Below are 19,451 nucleotides of genomic sequence, written 5' to 3' on the forward strand. Positions count from 1 at the left end.
GAATAACATTGGCTGTGTACAAGTGTAGAGTGAAAGCAGAGTCACCCAGGCAAACTCTTCATGGGTGGCGCTAATCACACACTCCTCAACACCAGTGAGTACCAGAGCTTAGAGAAGAGAAAGAAGACAAGAAGAAACACTCCTCTATCATCTAGAAAAAAGACTAATTCACTAGTGCAAGGAAGTAGCAGTCACCAGCTAAGGTTATACTGAAATAGGTACAACACTACTAAAAATGAGGACAGTTAGGGTCCATTCACATGTCCGTTGTTTCTTTCCTGATTTGTTCCGTTTTTTGCGAACAGATCTGGACCAGTTCTGTACCCATTCATTTTCAATTGGTCCTGAAAAAAATCGGACAGCACAGTGTCAGATTTTTTTTCAGGACCCATTGAAAATGAATGGGTACAGAACTGGTCCAGATCTGTTCTGCAAAAAACGGAACAGATCAGGAAAGAAACAACGGACGTGTGAATGGACCCTAAGGCCTCTTTCACACGAACGAGTTTTCAGCGTGGGTGCAATGCGTGAGGTGAACGCATTGCACCCACCCTGAATCCGGACCCATTCATTTTTATGGTGCTGTGCACATGACCGGTGATTTTCACGCATCACTTGTGCGTTGCATGAAAATCGCAACATGCCCTATATTGTGCATTTTTCACGCAACGCAGGCCCCATAGAAGTGAATGGGGCTGCGTGAAAATCGCAAGCATGTGCAGATGCGGTGCAATTTTCACGCATGGTTGCTAGGAGATGATCGGGATGGGGACCCGATCATTATTATTTTCCCTTATAACATGGTTATAAGGGAAAATAATAGCATTCTTAATACAGAATGCTTAGTAAAATAGGGATGGAGGGGTTAAAAAATAAAAAATAAAAATAATAATTAAACTCCCCTCATCCACTTGTTCACGCTGCCCGGCTTCTCTTCTGTCTTCTTCTTTGATGACCTGGGAGGAAAAGGACCTTTGGTAACGTAACTGCACTCATCACACGGTCCATCACATGATCCATCCCCCATGGTGCTGGATATTGATGGACCATGTGATGAGCGCAGTGACGTCCCCTAAGGTCCTTTTCCTCCCAGGTCATCAAAAATGAAGACCGAAGACGAGCCGGGCAGCGCGAAAAAGTGGATGAGGGGAGTTAAAAAAAAAATTAACCCCTCCATTCCTATTTTACTAAGCATTCTGTATTAAGAATGCTATTATTTTCCCTTATGACCATGTTATAAGGGAAAATAATAAAATCTACACAACACCTAACCCAAACCCGAACTTCTGTGAAGAAGTCCAGGTTCTGGTCTGGGTACCAAAAATGCTGATTTTTCTCACGCATGTGCAAAACGCATTAAAACGCTTTGCACTCGCGGGGAAAAATTGTGCATTTTCCCGCAACGCACCCGCATCTTTTCTAGTCAAATCTGTTTTTATTGTTTTCAGGAAACATAGCTTACACATAGTATATGCATATCGCCTACATCATGTATAAACAACACAGAGCAGATGACAGATTACAAATAGCCACATAATCATATTCTAGACATTTGGCTTCCAGGGAATGAACCCGACAATACAGGTAAGTGGTCCATTGAAATCTCGCACGACAAATCAGCTGTTCCTTAGGTGCATATGTAAGTACTGAAAAAACACACATAAACAACAACAACAAATGTGGGTCCTGTCTACCCCGACCTCCCCCGAATCCCCTCTTTTTTCAACACCCTAAGGTGTGTTCAAGACAGCTAGTTCACTCAGGGTTTTTTAGGTACATCCAAGTTATCTCCATCCCTCTTCCTCACATATTTCAACCATGGATCTCAAACCCGTAGATATCTTTCCCTAGTATGATATGTCCAACCCACTAATTCTTCCATTCTACATATATCTGTCATTTTGTCATGCCACATCTCTAAGGACGGTGGCTCTTCATCTCTCCATTTTACAGGCACCAATAATTTGGCTGCCGTTATCATGCATGTCGGTAAACACGCCTTGCCCGGCCTGAAGTCCTCCGTGGGTAGCCATAGTAAGACCAGTTTCGGTGAGAGCCTCAGGTTGATACAACAAACCTGATTAATCACTTTTTCGATACCCTCCCAAAATTTCTTCAGCTTCGGGCAAAACCACCAAATATGTGATAGCGTTCCTCTGCCTTCCCCCCACCTCCAACACAGATCATCTTGTCTCAATCCTACTTGAAATAACCACTCAGGTGTTCTGTACCATCTAGTGAGTATTTTAAGTGAATTCTCCTGGATTAAAATGCACTTAGAGAAACCATGTGAGTGTGCCAGGAGATATCTCTTTTCCGAGTCCTCTAGCACACAACCCAGTTCTTTCTCCCAAGCTTCCACATAAGAAGGAGAGCTATCACACCTTTCCCTCATTAGCTGTTTATAGATAAGTGAAATGCACTTCGGGGGAAATTTGGGAAGCAACGTGTACGTTTCTAGCCAGGTAGGTTCCTCCAGAGGTACAAACTTAGATTTTTTAAATTTGGCACAAGTGTTCTCAAAGTCCTGTCCCTGAAGGAAATCCCACTTTAAACTATTATTTTCACTAAGGGAGGCATAATATCCATGCTGGGCAGTATATTTCACTAAATCTCCTACTACTACTCCCGGCAACGATTTCCAAATGGGGCTGATCTCAACATGAGATGAGCTCAATATCTGAGGCAACATTCTAAGTGGTGTTAGAGGAGATAGCTTTCCCTTCCCCATATTAAGTGCTTTTGTCTTATTACAGGCTATAACAGTCCCCTGTGTGAGGACACTAAGTATTTCGTTTTTATCTGGCTTTTTAAAGGGGAACCACAGCATATAATCTGCTGAATAATCTAAGAGAGTGAGTTCCATGTCTATATGCATAGACAAGGGCCCAGGTCTCGCCAGTGCTACCCACCTCTCCAAGTGAATTGCCTGAATATACTGTTCTATCCCTGGGAGTGAGATACCACCTTGTTTCTTCCTTCTAGTTAGCAGTTCGAAGGGGAGTCTAGCCTTTTTGTTTGCCCAGATGTATCTCCCAATCGCCAATCTAAGCTTGGCGATATAATTGGCAGGTAAGTGCAGAGGCAGAGATCTAAGGGTATATAATAGTTGGGGAAGTACATATGCCGTAACTACATTCTTCCTACCTAACCAGGACAAATATGGCAATGAGTTTTTGGATAAGAAGGCTTCAATCTTTTTCAGCAGAGGAGGGAAGTTTAATCTGAACAGTAGTCTCGGATCCTTAGATACATGGACGCACCCGCATCTTTTCCCGCATGTCACCCGCAACGCCCGTGTGAAAGAGGCCTAAGACCTACAAATTGCTTCTACTGCTACTTGCACAGGTAAATATTCCATATCATGGGGGTTCAGCTTGAATTTGAATGGACACTTATGTGTCATGACCCATTATCTAATTTCTCGGTCTTTTTATGTATTGAAAAGGGGTTATCCCATGATTAATGTGAAAAAAATCTATATTCAGACATGATACAGTATAAGATCTCCCTATTCACTGCTCCAATTGCTCTGCTACATTTATTTCAAGCTGGCAGAATGAAACTTAGTGCAATTTGTAAACTCAAAGTCACCACTAAAATATGTAAAAATCAAAAGGTGTCTATTGCTTTGAAGACACAGAGTGGACAAATGACCGGAGTACCTGCTGGGGGTGATTATGCATACAAGTATTAATCTTCTCAACCCTGTAATATACAATCAGATATTTTTGAAAGCTAAGGATAGTAGGATACCCAGAGCTAAACTTTATGATCTCAGCTATATCCCTAATATTCTCACCCCACCAAACATTTAGGGGGCAGATTTATCATCTCCCTGCTCCAGAAAAGTGGTGGGGAAAAAAGTGCAAAAAGAGGAGTGGCTAGTGTGGAGAGTAGGAGGGGCCAGCAGGTTTTCAGAGCGGCAGTAGATTTCTCTGTGGCGTCCAGACTGCCGGAGTCACGCATTATTTATGACGAGGCCTGAGCCTCATCGTAAATTGGTTGCATCCTCTGGCAGCGCAGGAGATTTTTGATAAATTTCCCCCTTATGGTCATGACATAATACATACAGCCTTAGCAGTGAAAAGACTGAAACAACAGGCACTGTGTTCTCCTTTTTACTCAACTATACTGACAACTGTGTGACCAGAGGAGCTTTTGCATTTTTTCTTTGGTGGGGAGTTAATCTCTATTATGTTAGCAAGCACAATGGGAAGTACACAGAATAAAACATACTCACATGTTGAGATCCCAGCTCCAACCATAAATACCACATTCTTACCTGCAACACATATAACACAGAGATTAGAAAACAAAAAGCAAAGAGTTAACAGGGTTTTCTGATACTTTGATATCTATGACCCATCCTCAAGAAGGGTCATCAGGATCAAACTGGTGGGGGTCCAGGTAGCGTTGCATCCCCTTTTTTAACAGGCACAGCTCCACACATTTGGTAGTGAAAGAGACAAACATATGGAGCTGTGGATGATTAATAATGAAAGGAACTCCTGAAGTGCCAGGAGCCAAACCCCAACCAATACAGTAAGGCCTCGAGGACATGACCGTTGTTCGGGTCCGCATCCGAGCCTCAATGGGGCCACAAAAGATGCGGACAGCACCCCGTGTGCTGTCCGCATCCGTTGCACCGTTCCGTGGCCCCACCAAAACAATATAGCATGTTCTATTCTTATCCGTTTTGCAGGACAAGAATAGGCATTTCTACAATGGGCTGCCCGTTCCGTTTTGCGGAAGGCACACGGGCGGATTCCATTTTGTGCGGATCCGCGGTTTTCGGACCGCAAAAAAAACGGAACGGTCGTGTGCAGGACGCCTTAGGATAAGCAATCAATATCCAAGTCCAGGAATAAGGTATTAAAGGAAGACTCTGGGCAATACCAATGCAAAGAATACCAAACAGAATCTCTGTGTCACACACCCCACCCCATAGGGTCCTGCACAAGGCATAACATTGTGTATCAGACGTGCCTGGGGTGTTCCTTTAAGATTACATTTTTTCCATACTAAACACTGCAATAACTGATGTAATAATGTGAGAGATGTTGGGGTAGTCTAGTACTCCTCTTCAGTATATAACAGTATCCAAAGCACAATTAGGGTCCATTCATACGTCCGTAGTGTGTTTCTCGGATCCGCAAATCCGCAAAACACGGACACTGGCAATGTGCGTTCCGCATTTTGCGGACCGCACATAGCCGGCAGTTATAGAATATGCCTATTCTTGTCCGCAATTGTGGACAAGAATAGGACATGTTCTATTTTTTTCGGGAACGTAAATGAATGGGTCCGCAATTCCGTTCCGCAAAATGCGGAACGAATGTGCGGACGTGTGAATGGAGCCTTACGGGTGGCACTTCTGTATGTGAGCCATATAATCTGTCTATAACTTTTAAAATATTTTAAATTTTTAAATGCAATAAAGTTGTATATGTGACTTGACTTACATTTACCACTGAGCAGGAACCTGCCTACACCTTCCAGGCTGAGTTCATCAAGGACTTTTTCTGGGGTCCCTAAGCCCAGTGTCCGGGAGAAAAGATCACGTAGAAAATCCACTGGAAAACAATATATAAAAAGGTAAATATGGAACAAACTAAGACAGTGCGGAATATTTACTATTGAAAATCTGGCAGTTTTTTATGCGCAATTTGAGCCAAAAAACTGTCATACATGCTTTGCCCTGCATTTATCAAGTGTTTTAGACACTTTTTTAACCTTTTTTTACACCTCGTCCGACAAAGTTTTGAGGGAAAGGGGCATGGCTTAAAGGGGTTGTCCAGGTTCAGAGCTGAACCTGGACAGCCCTCCATTTTCACCCCGGCAGCCCCCCTGACATGAGCATCGGAGCAGTTCATGCTCCGATGCTCTCCTTTGCCCTGCGCTAAATCGCGCAGGGCAAAGGCATTTTTCAGAGTTCCGGTGACATACCGGGCTCTCCATGGGGCTGACAGGAACCCCGGTGACGTCATCGGCACTGATGGGCGGGATTTGGCTCTGCCCTAGCCAGTAAAACGGCTAGGGCAGAGCTAAAGCCCGTCCCTCAGAGCCGGTGACGTCACCGAACACACTGCTGGGCGGAAGTTACCGCCCGGCAGTGCGTTATTAAAAACAAAAGAGCCTGTGCCCTGCGCGATCTAGCGCAGGGCAAGGGAGCGCATCGGAGCATGAGATGCTCCGATGCTAGGCTCAGGGGGGCTGCCGGGGTGAAAATAAGGGTATGTCCGGGTTCAGCTCTGAACCCGAACAACCCCTTTAATGTGCCTCCATGCTTAAAAAATCTTGGTGTGTTTTTGGAGTACAACAAAGCCAACATATAAGTGAAGAAAACTTAGACTAGACAAGACTAAGGCCTCTTTCACACGAGCGTTACAGATTTGCTCTGGATGCGCCGCGTGTGCATTGCGGGAAACCCGCGCGAGAAGGCACGCAATTGCAGTCAGTTAGGTTCTATTCATTTTATTATTTTCCCCTTTAACATGGTTATAAGGGAAAATAATAGCATTCTTAATACAGAATGCTTACTAAAATGTGGATTGAGGGGTTAAAAAATTAACTCACCTCATCCAATTGATCGCGCAGCTGGTATCGTCTTCTTGCTCCTTCTTTCAGGACCTGCCAAAGGACCTTTGATGAAATCTTCCATCTTCATTCAGCAGGACCTGCGCTGACGTCACCACGCTCACCACGTGGTGAGCACGATTACGTCATCAAAGGTCCTTTTGCAGGTCCTGAAAGAAGAAGCAAGAAGACGATGACGGCTGCGCGATCAATGGGATGAGGGGAGTTAATTTTATTTATTTTTTAACCCCTCAATCCACATTTTTGTAAGAATTCGGTATTAAGAATACTATTATTTTCCATTATAACCATGTTATAAGGGAAAATAATACAGTCAAAACACTTTAATGGGGTCCGGGTTGGCTTCCATCCCTATCATCTCCTAGCAACCATGCGTGAAAATCGCACCGCATCCACACTTGCTTGCGGATGCTTGCGATTTTCACGCAGACCCATTCATTTCTATGGGGCCTGCGTTGCGTGAAAAACGCAGAATATAGAACATGCTGCGATTTTCACACAACGCACAAGTGATGCGTGAAAATCACCGCTCATCTGAACAGCCCCATTGAAGTGAATGGGTCCGGATTCAGTGCAGGTGCAATGCGTTCACCTCACGCATTGCACCCGCACGGAATTCTCACCTGTGTGAAAGGCACCTAAAGATGCGACACATTGATCATCCAGCATCAGCCACTGTGAAAAATCTGGCCCAGTTTAAGACTGCCTACATTTACACTGTCTTACTTTAAGATGGTATTAGTAAATTTGAGAGTTGTCATAAGCGGGGAAAAAGTGGAGAAGTTGATCATAGCTAATAAGATTACAGGAAAACCAAGAGAAAATGAAAAGAGCAATCTGATGCTATGGCCAGGACCTCACTATGTCCAACTGTCTTTTGGTAAGATGGACATCTATGAAGAAGATATGGGATCAATACAGACACCATTAGAACATGCTGTGCATTCGAAATACTGATGTAAAATGAGCCTCGGTGTGAAGCTGCACAGATAACATTGGCTTTGTAATTAGCTTCAGTAGTGCGTCCGGATAAATAGAATACAAACCAAGGGAAGGCTGAGGTCTCACACCTCATCTCGCAACATTTGTGATGGCACATCCTCATGCTTGAAACTTCAGCTGGTGCGGTCAGCTGAACAGCAGTCAGTTACACATAATACTTTCCATGTAAAAAGACCACATAAATATAAAAAAAAACATGTAATGCAATTCCCTAAATAGTAAAAGACTGAGGAGAAGATTTAACAAAACTGGTGTAAAGGAAACCTGGCTTAGTTGCCCATAGCAACCAATCAGATTCCACCTTTCATTTCCCAAAGGAGCTCTGAAAAATGAAAGGTGGAATCTGACTGGTTGTGGGCAACTAAGCCAGTTGTACTTTACACCGGTTTGATAAATTCCCACCTGAGTCTCCAGAATACCAATGAAGCATAAAACAAATAACAAAGACATCAGTGTGACACTGCAAGAATAACGTAAAAATGTAGGCATATCAAAGTGGCAAACACAGCGCATGGCAATACTTTGCCCGTCCCCCCATGCCACTTTGCCTTACCAGTGATAATTTGCCTACATTTTACCCCCCACACTAGGGTCAATACACATTTTTTAATTTTTTGCACTATATCCTTGCGGTGTGTCATGATGATGTCTTTGTGACTTGTTTAACTACTCGCCTTGCGGAAGGGGAGAAGTAGAAGAGGCTGAAACGGTTCAGTAGAGAACTAGTGCAAGTGGTGACAACAAGGACAGTAGGACCACCGTACCAGGTGAGGGAAGCAGCGCAGACAAACCAAACTGGATAAGTGCATACCCAAACTTCCACACTGAGGACAAGGGTACTCAAGTGCCTTTTGTAAAGGTCCGCATACCTGGGTCTGCCTTGAGTGCCCCCCTCAGAAAGTGATGCCCGAAGAGGGTTCTCCGGTAATAATGACATTTTACCATGTGCCAGCAGCCTGCCCTACTAAGCTAAGCATTCATACTTACCATCTCCGCTCCACTTAGGTTCTCCATGCCACCTCCAGTGTCTCTATCTTCCGGTCCCCACACTGTTTTCTTCCTATGCTACATGGGCACGATCACATGCTCCGCTGCAGCCAATGACTGGCTTCAGAGGAGACGTGCTGCTGGTAGCTAACTGGTGAAGATCAGCTTTTCTGCAGTAGCACCGTGTAGTAGATGGAGCTGGAAACTGCAGTGCTGCTCCCACTGAAGTGAATGAGAGCCGTGGCGCAGTTACAAGCTCTTCCCACTACACAGTGAGTGGAACTGTGTGGTTCCTGCGCCGACTCCCAGTGCCAGAGCTACAAAGAAACAGGTGAACAGTAGGGGTGTCTGTGCCAATCAGATATTGATGGTCTATCCTGGGAATAGGCCGTCAACAGTAAAATCCTAGAATACCACTTTAAGTTGGAAAATAATTTGATTATTTAAGTTAAATCGCCCAGCTCTACGGCCAACCCTTATTTCCACCAAAATTTGCAGTCGAAGAGTAGAGATGCCCACATACACATTAAACGATCAGCTAGTCTCCCCCAAACTGGCCAGATTTGCCAAACATTTATCTAATGTGCATGGCCACCGTAAGTACCATAGAATATTAGGGTGTGAAGAGTTAATAGGTCATAATAAAGGGGTGTTCATTTTTGTATTTGTCACACCAATCTCTTACTTTCTGAAGCACTGCTGTTTTCTTCACTGGAGTCCGATTCCTAGAAAAGAAATAGAATTAATCACATTTTCATCAGAACAGCAAAATACATAATAGCTATAGGTTATTTGGGCTGAAATGTCATCTTTAGCCAAAACAAGGGGTTCCAAGTACAGGAAGAATAGATGTAATCAATGTATAAACTGGTCAATGGAGAAGGATGAGTGATGCCATAGAGAAACTATTTACCTCTGAATCTTCCAACGTGGTGGGAGGCTCCTTGGCTTCTTTAGCTTCTAAGCCCAGAAATAATAATGTTAGTAAATTGTTTATGAGCATGAAGAAGCTCCAGCCTCTTAAATGCACTTTTTGATACAAGAGCTTGTATGAGATTACAAAAAATGTCCTGTTGCTCCCCAGTAACAGCACAACTTTCCATTTAAAGGGGTTTTCTCATCTCAGACAATGGGGGCATATCGCTAGGATATGCCCCTATTGTCTTATAGAAGCGGGTCCCACCGCTGGGACCCGCACCTATATCGAGAACGGAGCCCCGAAAGTGAAGGAGAGCGCACTGCCCATGCGCAGACGCCTTCCATTAATTTCAATGGGGCCGCCGAAAATATCTCAGCTATTGCCGTCTGCCCCATAGAAATGAATGGGAGCATGGGCACACACTCCCATTCACTTCTATGGGAGAGGCGGGGATTAGCGCTTGGCGATGGACGGACCCCGGGAAATCTGGGTTCCTCCAGCCACAGCACTCCCCGCTCCGTTATCGATATAACGGTGGGACCCGCACCTATCAGACAATGGGGGCATATCCTAGCGATATGCCCCCATTGTCTAAGATGGGAATACCCCTTTAACCTCATAAAACACATTAGTAAATGAGTGCGGCATAAAAATTTCTAAAGGCTGGTCATGTTGAGCGCCAATCAAAGTGTAAACTCTGAAGTTAAAGGGACTGTCCAGGATTAATGGAGTTCCCAGAGTGTACCTACAATGGGTCTTTGAGCTAACCTGTGAAGAAAATGCATTTTGAGCAATACTTATACTTCTGTCGTTCCACAGATTCCACAATCCCGACTGGGGGTCATGCGACCACCTGACTGGCTACGGGCTCTTCCTCAGATGTCCCAACTGCTCCTCTTTCTTCCTGTGCTGAAAGTGTATTCTCTCCACAGGTCAGCTCAAAGACCCATTTTCTCTTTTATCAGAAGTGGCCTGGTAAGGGTGCTGCCACACCTTTAGGGCTTATTCAGACGGCCGTATGCATTTTTGCGGATTAGATGCAGCCATATTCACTTCTATGGGGCCCTTTTCTTCCATTCTATGGCTCCGCAAAACAAAGAAAACGTGTCCTATACCTGTCAGTGAAAATCAGGACAGCATACGACCGTCTGAATGAGCCCTTAGGTTGTTGAGATTCAAAAAAGAGGGGAAGTCGTATCTGTCCTGAAAACTTTTTCTCCTTTTATTAGCCACTGCTGATTTTGGCTTCAAAAACTGCATAAAAAAACCTGACCCTGTGGCAGAGTATGTGGTGACACCAAACGTGTCTGACCAAGTTTACCTGCTAAAGCCTATGGACAATATCTTCTTGTGGTATCTGATGTCGATTCACAATTCTGAGATAAAAGCAGTAGAAGCAGATACTCCTTCTCGTGACGCACTGGTATGAGGCCACACGCAGCCGAGAACTGAGCAGATATGCTTGGTGCGGTTTCGATTTGCCATAAAATCTTCCGCTAAACTGTCCGTTAAAGATTGTTGATGGCTGCAAGATTTTGCCGGTGAAACATGTTTTTCAGAAAAATACAACCAATCTCAAAAACGCACCAAAGGTATCACGCCATGATTTAAGGCTGCCCCAATGCCCTACCAGGGGCCATATCTTGAGGAACTGCATAACCTGGTCCCCATTATCACAATCACTCCCTGCTCTGGCGGGACTTACCTGTTAACAATGCAATGGGCAAGGCTACGCGATTTGCATGTGGAAAATCCACAGCCAGCAGCAGCAAAGTAGATGAGATTTTATTTTATTTTTTTATTCATTTACACGGTGTGAAAGATTTTGGAATTCGGAACAGAATCCGCACATAACATGACCTGCGCAGTCCTTCAATGTATGCTGTTTCCACCAAGGATATCCTCATCTGCACTGCAAATCCATGTCAAAATCCACATGTAACTGATGTGCACTTCGCAGTGGATTAGTTGCACCATAATACGCACTGTGTGCGGAAAATCCTCCGCTTTTTAGAGCAGCAAAACTCATCCACACCCTATGTAAAAAATTCCATAGCAGAATTGGCATGCAAATTTTAATTTATGCAGTGAATTTTCCATGCAAATTTTCACCCTTTGCAATGCATAGCATGAAAGCCGTGGAAAATGTGCAGCGGAATTGCTGATAATTTGTGATGAAATCCACGCGGCTGTACCCTTATTTTGTGTCTACAGTGTAAATACGTAGCAGAAACCCCTGTGCAGACAAGGTGTTGGCGTAGAATCATTGCCTTAGCAACCTACCCGCCCGGCACTGTTTCCCAATGTCAGTTCTACAATTATGGCTGGGGTTCTAAGTCATGAAAGATACACTGTAAAGGGGTTTTCCAGGAGTAGAATCCTGATGACTTATCATCAGGATAGGACAGGGATGGGCAAACTGTGGCTCTCCAGATGTTGTAAAACTACAAATCCCATCATGCCCTGCTGTAGGCAGACTGGGCATACTGGGAGTTGAAGTTTTACAACAGCTGGAGGGCCGAGTTTGCCAATTACTGGGATAGAACATCAATATCTGATCGGCGGGGGTCAGACATTCAGCAATGCCACTGATCAGCAGCGCTACAGCCTCCTCACAGCACCAAACATTGTATAGCGGCTGTGCTTGGTATCACACTCAGCCCCATTCACATCTATGGGACTGAGCTGTGTCTAGGCCGTGTGACAAAGGAACGTGACGTCCCTGGCCTAGGAAGAGGCCGCAGCACTCACCACAGCACCACAACCTCTTCAAACAGGTGACTGGCAGAGGTGTCGGGAGTCAGACCCCCACGAATCAGATCATGATTACCTACCTAGAGGAGAAGTCATCCATATTCTAATCCCCCAAAAAACCTTTAACTTGATTATTCTCACTTGTACTGGTCAATTAACATTGTTCCGTGCCAACCAGAAAATTGGCCCTTACGATCAGTCTGTCATAGTTTCTGCTCGTCTTGAAACATTTGGGGTCATTTATCAAACTGGTGTAAAGTACAACTGGCTTAGTAGCCCATAGCAACCAATCAGATTCCACCATCCATTTTCCAAAGGAGCTGTGAAAAGTGAAAAATGGAATCTGATTGGTTACTATGGGCAACTAAGCCAGTTCTACTTTACACCAGTTTGATAACTTGACCCCAATTATTTATTTGACTAGGAGGGGGAATATTTGATATATTTCATGTATTTTTATGATAAGTCACTTTTAGACATGCCAGAACATATATTATGGTAACTAGCATTGCACACATGGTTTTACCACACGTTGCCGCAGTTATTGACCATGCACATGTATGACCAGTAAAAACAATGCAGCCGGCAAGCACATCACAAAATCGGACAATCTGTGGTAAAACCGCACGTGGTCTCCAGTTTTCAAATGCAGTTTTTTTTTGTTCTGATGGTGGAAGAGAAAACTAGAAAAGCGGACGTGAATCCAGCTTTACCTGCACAGATACACGGCAGCAAACTATCAGGACAGTAACGTGCTATACTGATAAATCACTCCCATTACATGTAAACTACAATGTCAATGACAGCAAACAGAGATCCTGAAAAAAGTAAAGAACTGAGAAACAAATGGGAACATTGCCATTCCACTAGCCCCAGCCACTGTATGTACATGGACGTCTGGGAATTATCAGATCAGTGGGGTTCCTACCACTGTGACCCACACCAATCACAAAAACGGGGGCCCCCTACCCCATGAAGCTCCCCGATATGGACGAAGTGGCTGGTCGGAGCGCTGGAGATAGCTGAGCAGGGTTTTCTGCTACCTCCAGGGACCCATAGAAATGAATAAAGCAATGGCGCGTTTTTCCAACCAGCCGCTCCGTCCATATCAGAGGAGCTCCATGGGATATGGGGGCCCAGTGGTAGGACCCACACCGATCCAATAGTTATCGTCTATGCTGTGGATACTGGATAGATTTCTATAACTGGAATACCCCATTAATGGATGGAAAGAAGTGGGAATTCAAGTGATGTTCCTCCAAACAGAAAAGTTGCATATGATGGACCACCAGACTGCAGGTAAGTAGTACACTGACTGCAGTAAGGCCTCATGCGGTTAAGGAACGGACCCATTCATTTTAATGGGGATGGAAAAAATGCGGACTTCAAATGGACTAAATCCATGCGGCATTTCCACAAATGATAGAACATGTCCTATTGTCAGTTTAGCAGATAAGAGTAGGCATTTCTATAATAGGGACCTAGGAAAGTGCAGGACGCACACGGCCGGTATCTATATGTTGTGGATCCCTTAATACATACGGTCGTGTGCATGACGCGCAATCTTGTGGAAAATGTCTGCAGTAAGGATGAACGAACTTGTGTTTCAAGTTTGGCATACAAGGTTCAGGTTATCTAAGCATTCCGTTATGGATTCTGCTACCACGGACCATAAGTAATGCTCCGTGGTAGCGGAATCCATGACGGAATACTTAGATAACCCAAACCTTGTACGCCAAACTTGAAACACAAGTTCGTTCATCCCTAGTCTGCAGTAATTCCACAATTCACTGGGAAACGGAAGCAGCAAATCATGAGGATCTGGTGCAGATTTGCTAGCGGCTTTCACCTACAGAAAGAGAGATTTATCAAGCCCTCTGCGCCAGAAAAGTGTCACTAATATAAAAAAATTAAAAAAAACACAAATTTTAGTGCAAGCTGACATTATGAAAAATGTTGCGACTTTTTGGAGATTTAGGTCCCTTCCGCACGGAATCCGGACCAATTCATTTCAATTGGTTTTAACGCATCGCTCTTGCGTTGCGTGAAAATCGCAGCATGTTCTATATTCTGCGATTTTCACTTAACACTGGCCCCTTGGAAGTGAATGGAGCTGCGTAAAAATCGCATTGCGTTTTTCACGCATGGTTGCTAAGAGATGATGTTTGTATACATTCCGTTTTTTATCACGCGTGTGCAAAACGCATTAAATCGCATTGCACACGCACAAAAAAAAACTGAATGTGATCGTAAACAAAACTTAATGGACTTGCTTGCGAAATCGCGCAGTTTTCACTGAACGTATCCGGACCTAATCCAGACACGCTCGTCTGCAAGGTGCCTTATTCACCACTCACCACTTTTCAAAGTAGTAGGCGGTCCGTGACGTGCTATAATGTACGCTCGGTCTGTATTATAGTGAACATGTAGATCAGCTCCCTCGCTGGTGAAGATCTCCACTTTGTCACACGGACCTGCAAAGATGCACAACATGCGCCCTTAATCACTGCGGTGCATGTACAGCAAGTAAGGGTGTAAAATGCTCACCTCCCCGGGGCTCCCATACCCGTCTCTGTAGAATCTGTCCTCTGCAAACGTTGTCTCGTCCTCTGTGATTGGCTGCAGAGGTCCCATGTGACAAGATATTATAGGAGGCCCGCTTATAGAGAGACGGGTATGGGAGCCACAGAAGCACCAGGGCTGGAAAGTATAGTGTTTTATTTTTTTATTTATTTAGAACTTGTGCATTTCGCTGCAGGCAATCTACAGCAAAATCTGTAACAATTGGGATTTACTGCAGATTTTTAATTCCCTGTTGAACTCAATGTGGAAAATCCGCAAAGAAGAACGCAACAATTCCACGTTCCAAAGTGACGTGCTGCGGATATCAAAATCTTAGGTTCAGATTATTTTTTGCAACAAGTAGATGAGATTTTAAAAGCGTCATCTGCTTAGCTGCTACCGTATGGAGCGGTGTACTTACTGTGCGCACAATCTGCACAGGTAGGTCCACAGGTGGGTGAGTTTGATGTAAATCCACATGTGCACCGCTCCACATTACACAAGGCATTAGAAAGGCTGCAAGGATTGATGTATATAATATTACAGGGACAGATATCCTGTACTGTATTACAGCTGTCAGATGGAACACAGACATGACAGGCAGTGCCTGCAGCCTCCTCATGTGACCCCCTCAGATGACTACAGGACACCAGAGCCCCCCATACACTGTGCTGTACCTGCAGCCATGAAGACTCCTGCGGCTTCCGACTCTGGATTCTGGAAGAGAACTATGGATCAGCTGACCAAAGGAAGCCCCGCCCCGCCAGAACCACAGAGGCTGATAGGCTGCTAATCCTGATTGGCTGAGAAGTGTGATTGGCAGGCCGCTCGTGTAATGGCAGCGCACGTCATATGCTGTAGCTACTGTTGTCTTGACAACGCGTGGTTGTCCCTTCACCGGTGTTTACTTCTGCGCTGCAGATATATGAGGGTGAACTAGGATGTAAGGAAGTGAAGTAGACTGGAGGCAGCTCATATACAGCAGATTTCACAGTCCCTCTTTATGACCCAAATCCCTCTTTGATCCTTAAATGTCCCTCTTTTTGATCTGGGAAATTAATGCATAATTGTGCATTAATAAATTTACTAAATCGCTCCTCACTTAACTATCTGTATGGTTTCTTCTTGTATATAAGACCAGACCTTAAAATATCTATAATCTGATTTATGAGCTAATATTTAAACGGATATTGAAGCGCCAAAAAAATATTGTCCCAGGGGCTCGACATGTTGTAAAAAAATAAATAAAGGAAATTATACTCACCTAACTGATCGCCGGCTGCTGCAATTGTGATGAAAGTCAGTAATTATGCTTTGGGTGGACTTAGAGGCGTGGCCCAGTATGAAAAAAACTACTGTGATGCGTGCTGCATATATTGTCCCGCTTTGCGATTTTCAAAAGTTGGGAGGTATGATGTAACCTAACCTGATAGATATAGATAGAACCTAACCTCATATAGCTAGAACCTGATAGAGACATAGATAGAACCTAACCAGGGGCGTAACTATAAGGGAAGCGGCTGCTTTGGGGCCCTGACCCGGAAGGGGCACATTCAGGAGGAGAAGGACTAAAAGATTTTGTCAGGGCCCCCTCAACAGTATTACACTATGAAATGATATACAGTGACAGTATAGAGTAGACAGTGTAGAAAACGGATGGAACAGCTGCCGGGCCTGGTCTGAGAGAGCGATCTTTACTAGCCACAGGAATGGGGGCGGCATGAATGGAAGGGGTTGCGAAAAAAATTACTGGGGGAGGGGGTCCCCATTCAAAAATTTTCTGTGGGGCCCAGTCATTTCTAGCTACGCCACTGAACCTAACCTCATATAGCTAGAACCTGATAGAGACATAGATAGAACTTGATAGAGATATAGTTAGAACCAGATATGTGTCCTCACAGTATTTATGACCAAATATGTTCCCCCTCACAGTAATTATGGCCAGATATGTGCCCCCTCACAGTAATTACGGCCAGATATGTGCCCCTCACAGTAATTATGGCCAAATATGTGCCCCTCACAGTAATTATGGCCAGATATGTGCCCCTCGCAGTAATTACAGCCAGATATGTGCCCCTCACAGTAATTATGGCCAAATATGTGCCCCTCACAGTAATTATGGCCAGATATGTGCCCCTCGCAGTAATTACAGCCAGATATGTGCCCCTCACAGTAATTATGGCCAGATATGTGCCCCTCATAGTAATTATGGCCAGATATGTGCCCCTCACAGTAATTACAGCCAGATATGTGCCCCTCACAGTAATTACGGCCAGATATGTGCCCCTCACAGTAATTATGGCCAGATATGTGCCCCTCACAGTAATTACAGCCAGATATGTGCCCCTCACAGTAATTATGGCCAGATATGTGCCTCCTTCATAGTAATTATGGCCAGATATGTGCCCCTCACAGTAATTACGGCCAGTTATGTGCCCCTTACAGTAATTACGGCCAGATATGTGCCCCTCACAGTAATTATGGCCAGATATGTGCCCCTCACAGCAATTACGGCCAGATATGTGCCCCTCACAGTAATTATGGCCAGATATGTGCCCCTCACAGTAATTATGGCCAGATATGTGCCCCTCACAGTAATTACGGCCAGATATGTGCCCCTCACAGTAATTATGGCCAGATATGTGCCCCTCACAGTAATTACGGCCAGATATGTTCCCTAAAAGAAATCACAGAAAAAAAGATAATAGTGCACTAACAAAATAGATGCAAGCATTATATATGGACTAAGCCCTCACTCTGATGTAACCCTTAGGCCCCTTTAACACGGGCGAGAATTCCGTGCGGGTGCAATGCGTGAGGTGAACGCATTGCACCTGCACTGAATCCGGACCCATTCAGTTCAATGGGGCTGTTCAGATGAGCAGTGATTTTCACGCATCACTTGTGCGTTGCATGAAAATCGCAGCATGTTCTATATTCTGTGTTTTTCACGCAACGCAGGCCCCATAGAAATAAATGGGTCTGCATGAAAATTGCAAGCAAGTGCGGATGCGGTGCGATTTTCACGCATGGATGATAGGGATGAGCTACCCCATTAAAGTCAATTTACTGTATTATTTTCCCGTGTAACATGGTTATAATGGAAAATAATAGCATTCTTAATACAGAATGTTTACTAAATCGTGGCATCAGGGGTTAAAAAAAGAATAATAATTAACTCACCTCATCCAATTGATCGCGCACCCGGCACCGTCTTCTTTCTTCTTCTTTCAGGACCTGCAAAAGGACCTTTGATGACGTAATCGCGCTCACCACGTGTTGAGTGTGGTGATGTCAGCGCAGGTCCTGCTGAATGAAGACAGAAGATTTCATCAAAGGTCCTTTGGCAGGTCCTGAAAGAAGATGATGCCGGCTGCACGAACAAGAGGATGAGGTGAGTTAATTTGTTTTGTTTTTTAACCCCTCATGCCACATTTTAGTAAGCATTCTGTATTAAGAATGCTATTATTTTCCCTTATAACCATGTTATAAAGGAAAATAATAAAATCTACTGAATACCTAACCCAAACCCAAACTTCAGTGAAGAAGTCCGGGTTCCGGTCTGGGTACCACAATCATTTTTTTCTCACGCGCGTGCAAAACGCATTGCACTCGCGCAGAGAAAACTTAGCAACGCAATGCAATCACAGTCAAAACTGACTGAAATTGCGTACGCAATAGCACGATTTTCCCTGATCGCAGACGCAACGCATCCGGACCTAATCGGGTCACACTCGTCTGCAAGGGGCCTTAGCCAATATATTTTGATCAAAATACATCTGTGCCCACCTACCCAGCGCCAAGGTGGTCTCAGGTCAGGTGGGTCCTACGCTAAATCTACCTAAGGGCTCTTTCACACTTGCGTTCTTTTCTTCCGGCATAGAGTTCCGTCGTCGGGGCTCTATGCCGGAAGAATCCTGATCAGTTTTATCCTAATGCATTCTGAATGGAGAGAAATCTGTTCAGGATGCATCAGGATGTCTTCAGTTCCGGACCGGAACGTTTTTTGGCCGGAGAAAATACCGCAGCATGCTGCGCTTTTTGCTCTGGCCAAAAATCCTGAAGACTTGCCGCAAGGCCTGATCCGGAATTAATGCCCATTGAAAGGCATTAATCCGGATCCGGCCTTAAGCTAAACGTTGTTTCGGCGCATTGCCTGATCCGACGTTTAGCTTTTTCTGAATGGTTACCATGGCTGCCAGGACGCTAAAGTCCTGGCAGCCATGGTAAAGTGTAGTGGGGAGCGGGGGAGCAGTATACTTACCGTCCGTGCGGCTCCCGGGGCGCTCCAGAGTGACGTCAGGGCGCCCCAAGCGCATGGATGACGTGATCACATGGCACGTCATCCATGCGCATGGGGCGCTCTGACATAATTCTGGAGCGCCCCGGGAGCCACACGGACGGTAAGTATACTGCTCCCCACTACTACTATGGCAACCAGGACTTTAATAGCGTCCTGGCTGCCATAGTAACACTGAACGCATTTTGAAGACGGATCTTCAAATGCTTTCAGTTCACTTGCGTTTTTCCGGATCTGGCGTGTAATTTTGGCAAGTGGAGTACACGCCGGATCCGGACAACGCAAGTGTGAAAGAGCCCTTAGCCGTTGGGCTTCTATGTTCAGGAG

The 19,451-nt window shown here is 44.8% G+C and overlaps 1 protein-coding gene across 2 annotated transcripts in view; it reads right to left on the reverse strand.

Annotated features, from left to right (window-relative positions):
- The window catches only part of SIRT2 (sirtuin 2), a 35,901-nt gene extending 20,329 nt beyond the window's left edge, over positions 1-15,572 (reverse strand). The window contains exons 1-5 of one of the 2 annotated variants that reach the window (XM_044283557.1): positions 15,502-15,572; positions 9,503-9,549; positions 9,275-9,314; positions 5,466-5,576; positions 4,244-4,285 (exon numbers count right to left, since the gene is read on the reverse strand). In XM_044283557.1, the coding sequence (XP_044139492.1) occupies positions 4,244-4,285; positions 5,466-5,576; positions 9,275-9,314; positions 9,503-9,549; positions 15,502-15,511 (250 nt within the window). In that variant the 5' untranslated portion in view covers positions 15,512-15,572. Of the gene's footprint in view, positions 1-4,243; positions 4,286-5,465; positions 5,577-9,274; positions 9,315-9,502; positions 9,550-14,619; positions 14,737-15,501 lie in introns of those variants that run through there. The other variant, XM_044283555.1, reaches the window with a different exon arrangement.
- Between the last annotated feature and the right edge of the window lie 3,879 nt (positions 15,573-19,451).

This window comes from Bufo gargarizans, chromosome 3 (genome assembly GCF_014858855.1).
Source record: "Bufo gargarizans isolate SCDJY-AF-19 chromosome 3, ASM1485885v1, whole genome shotgun sequence".
NCBI lineage: Eukaryota > Metazoa > Chordata > Amphibia > Anura > Bufonidae > Bufo > Bufo gargarizans.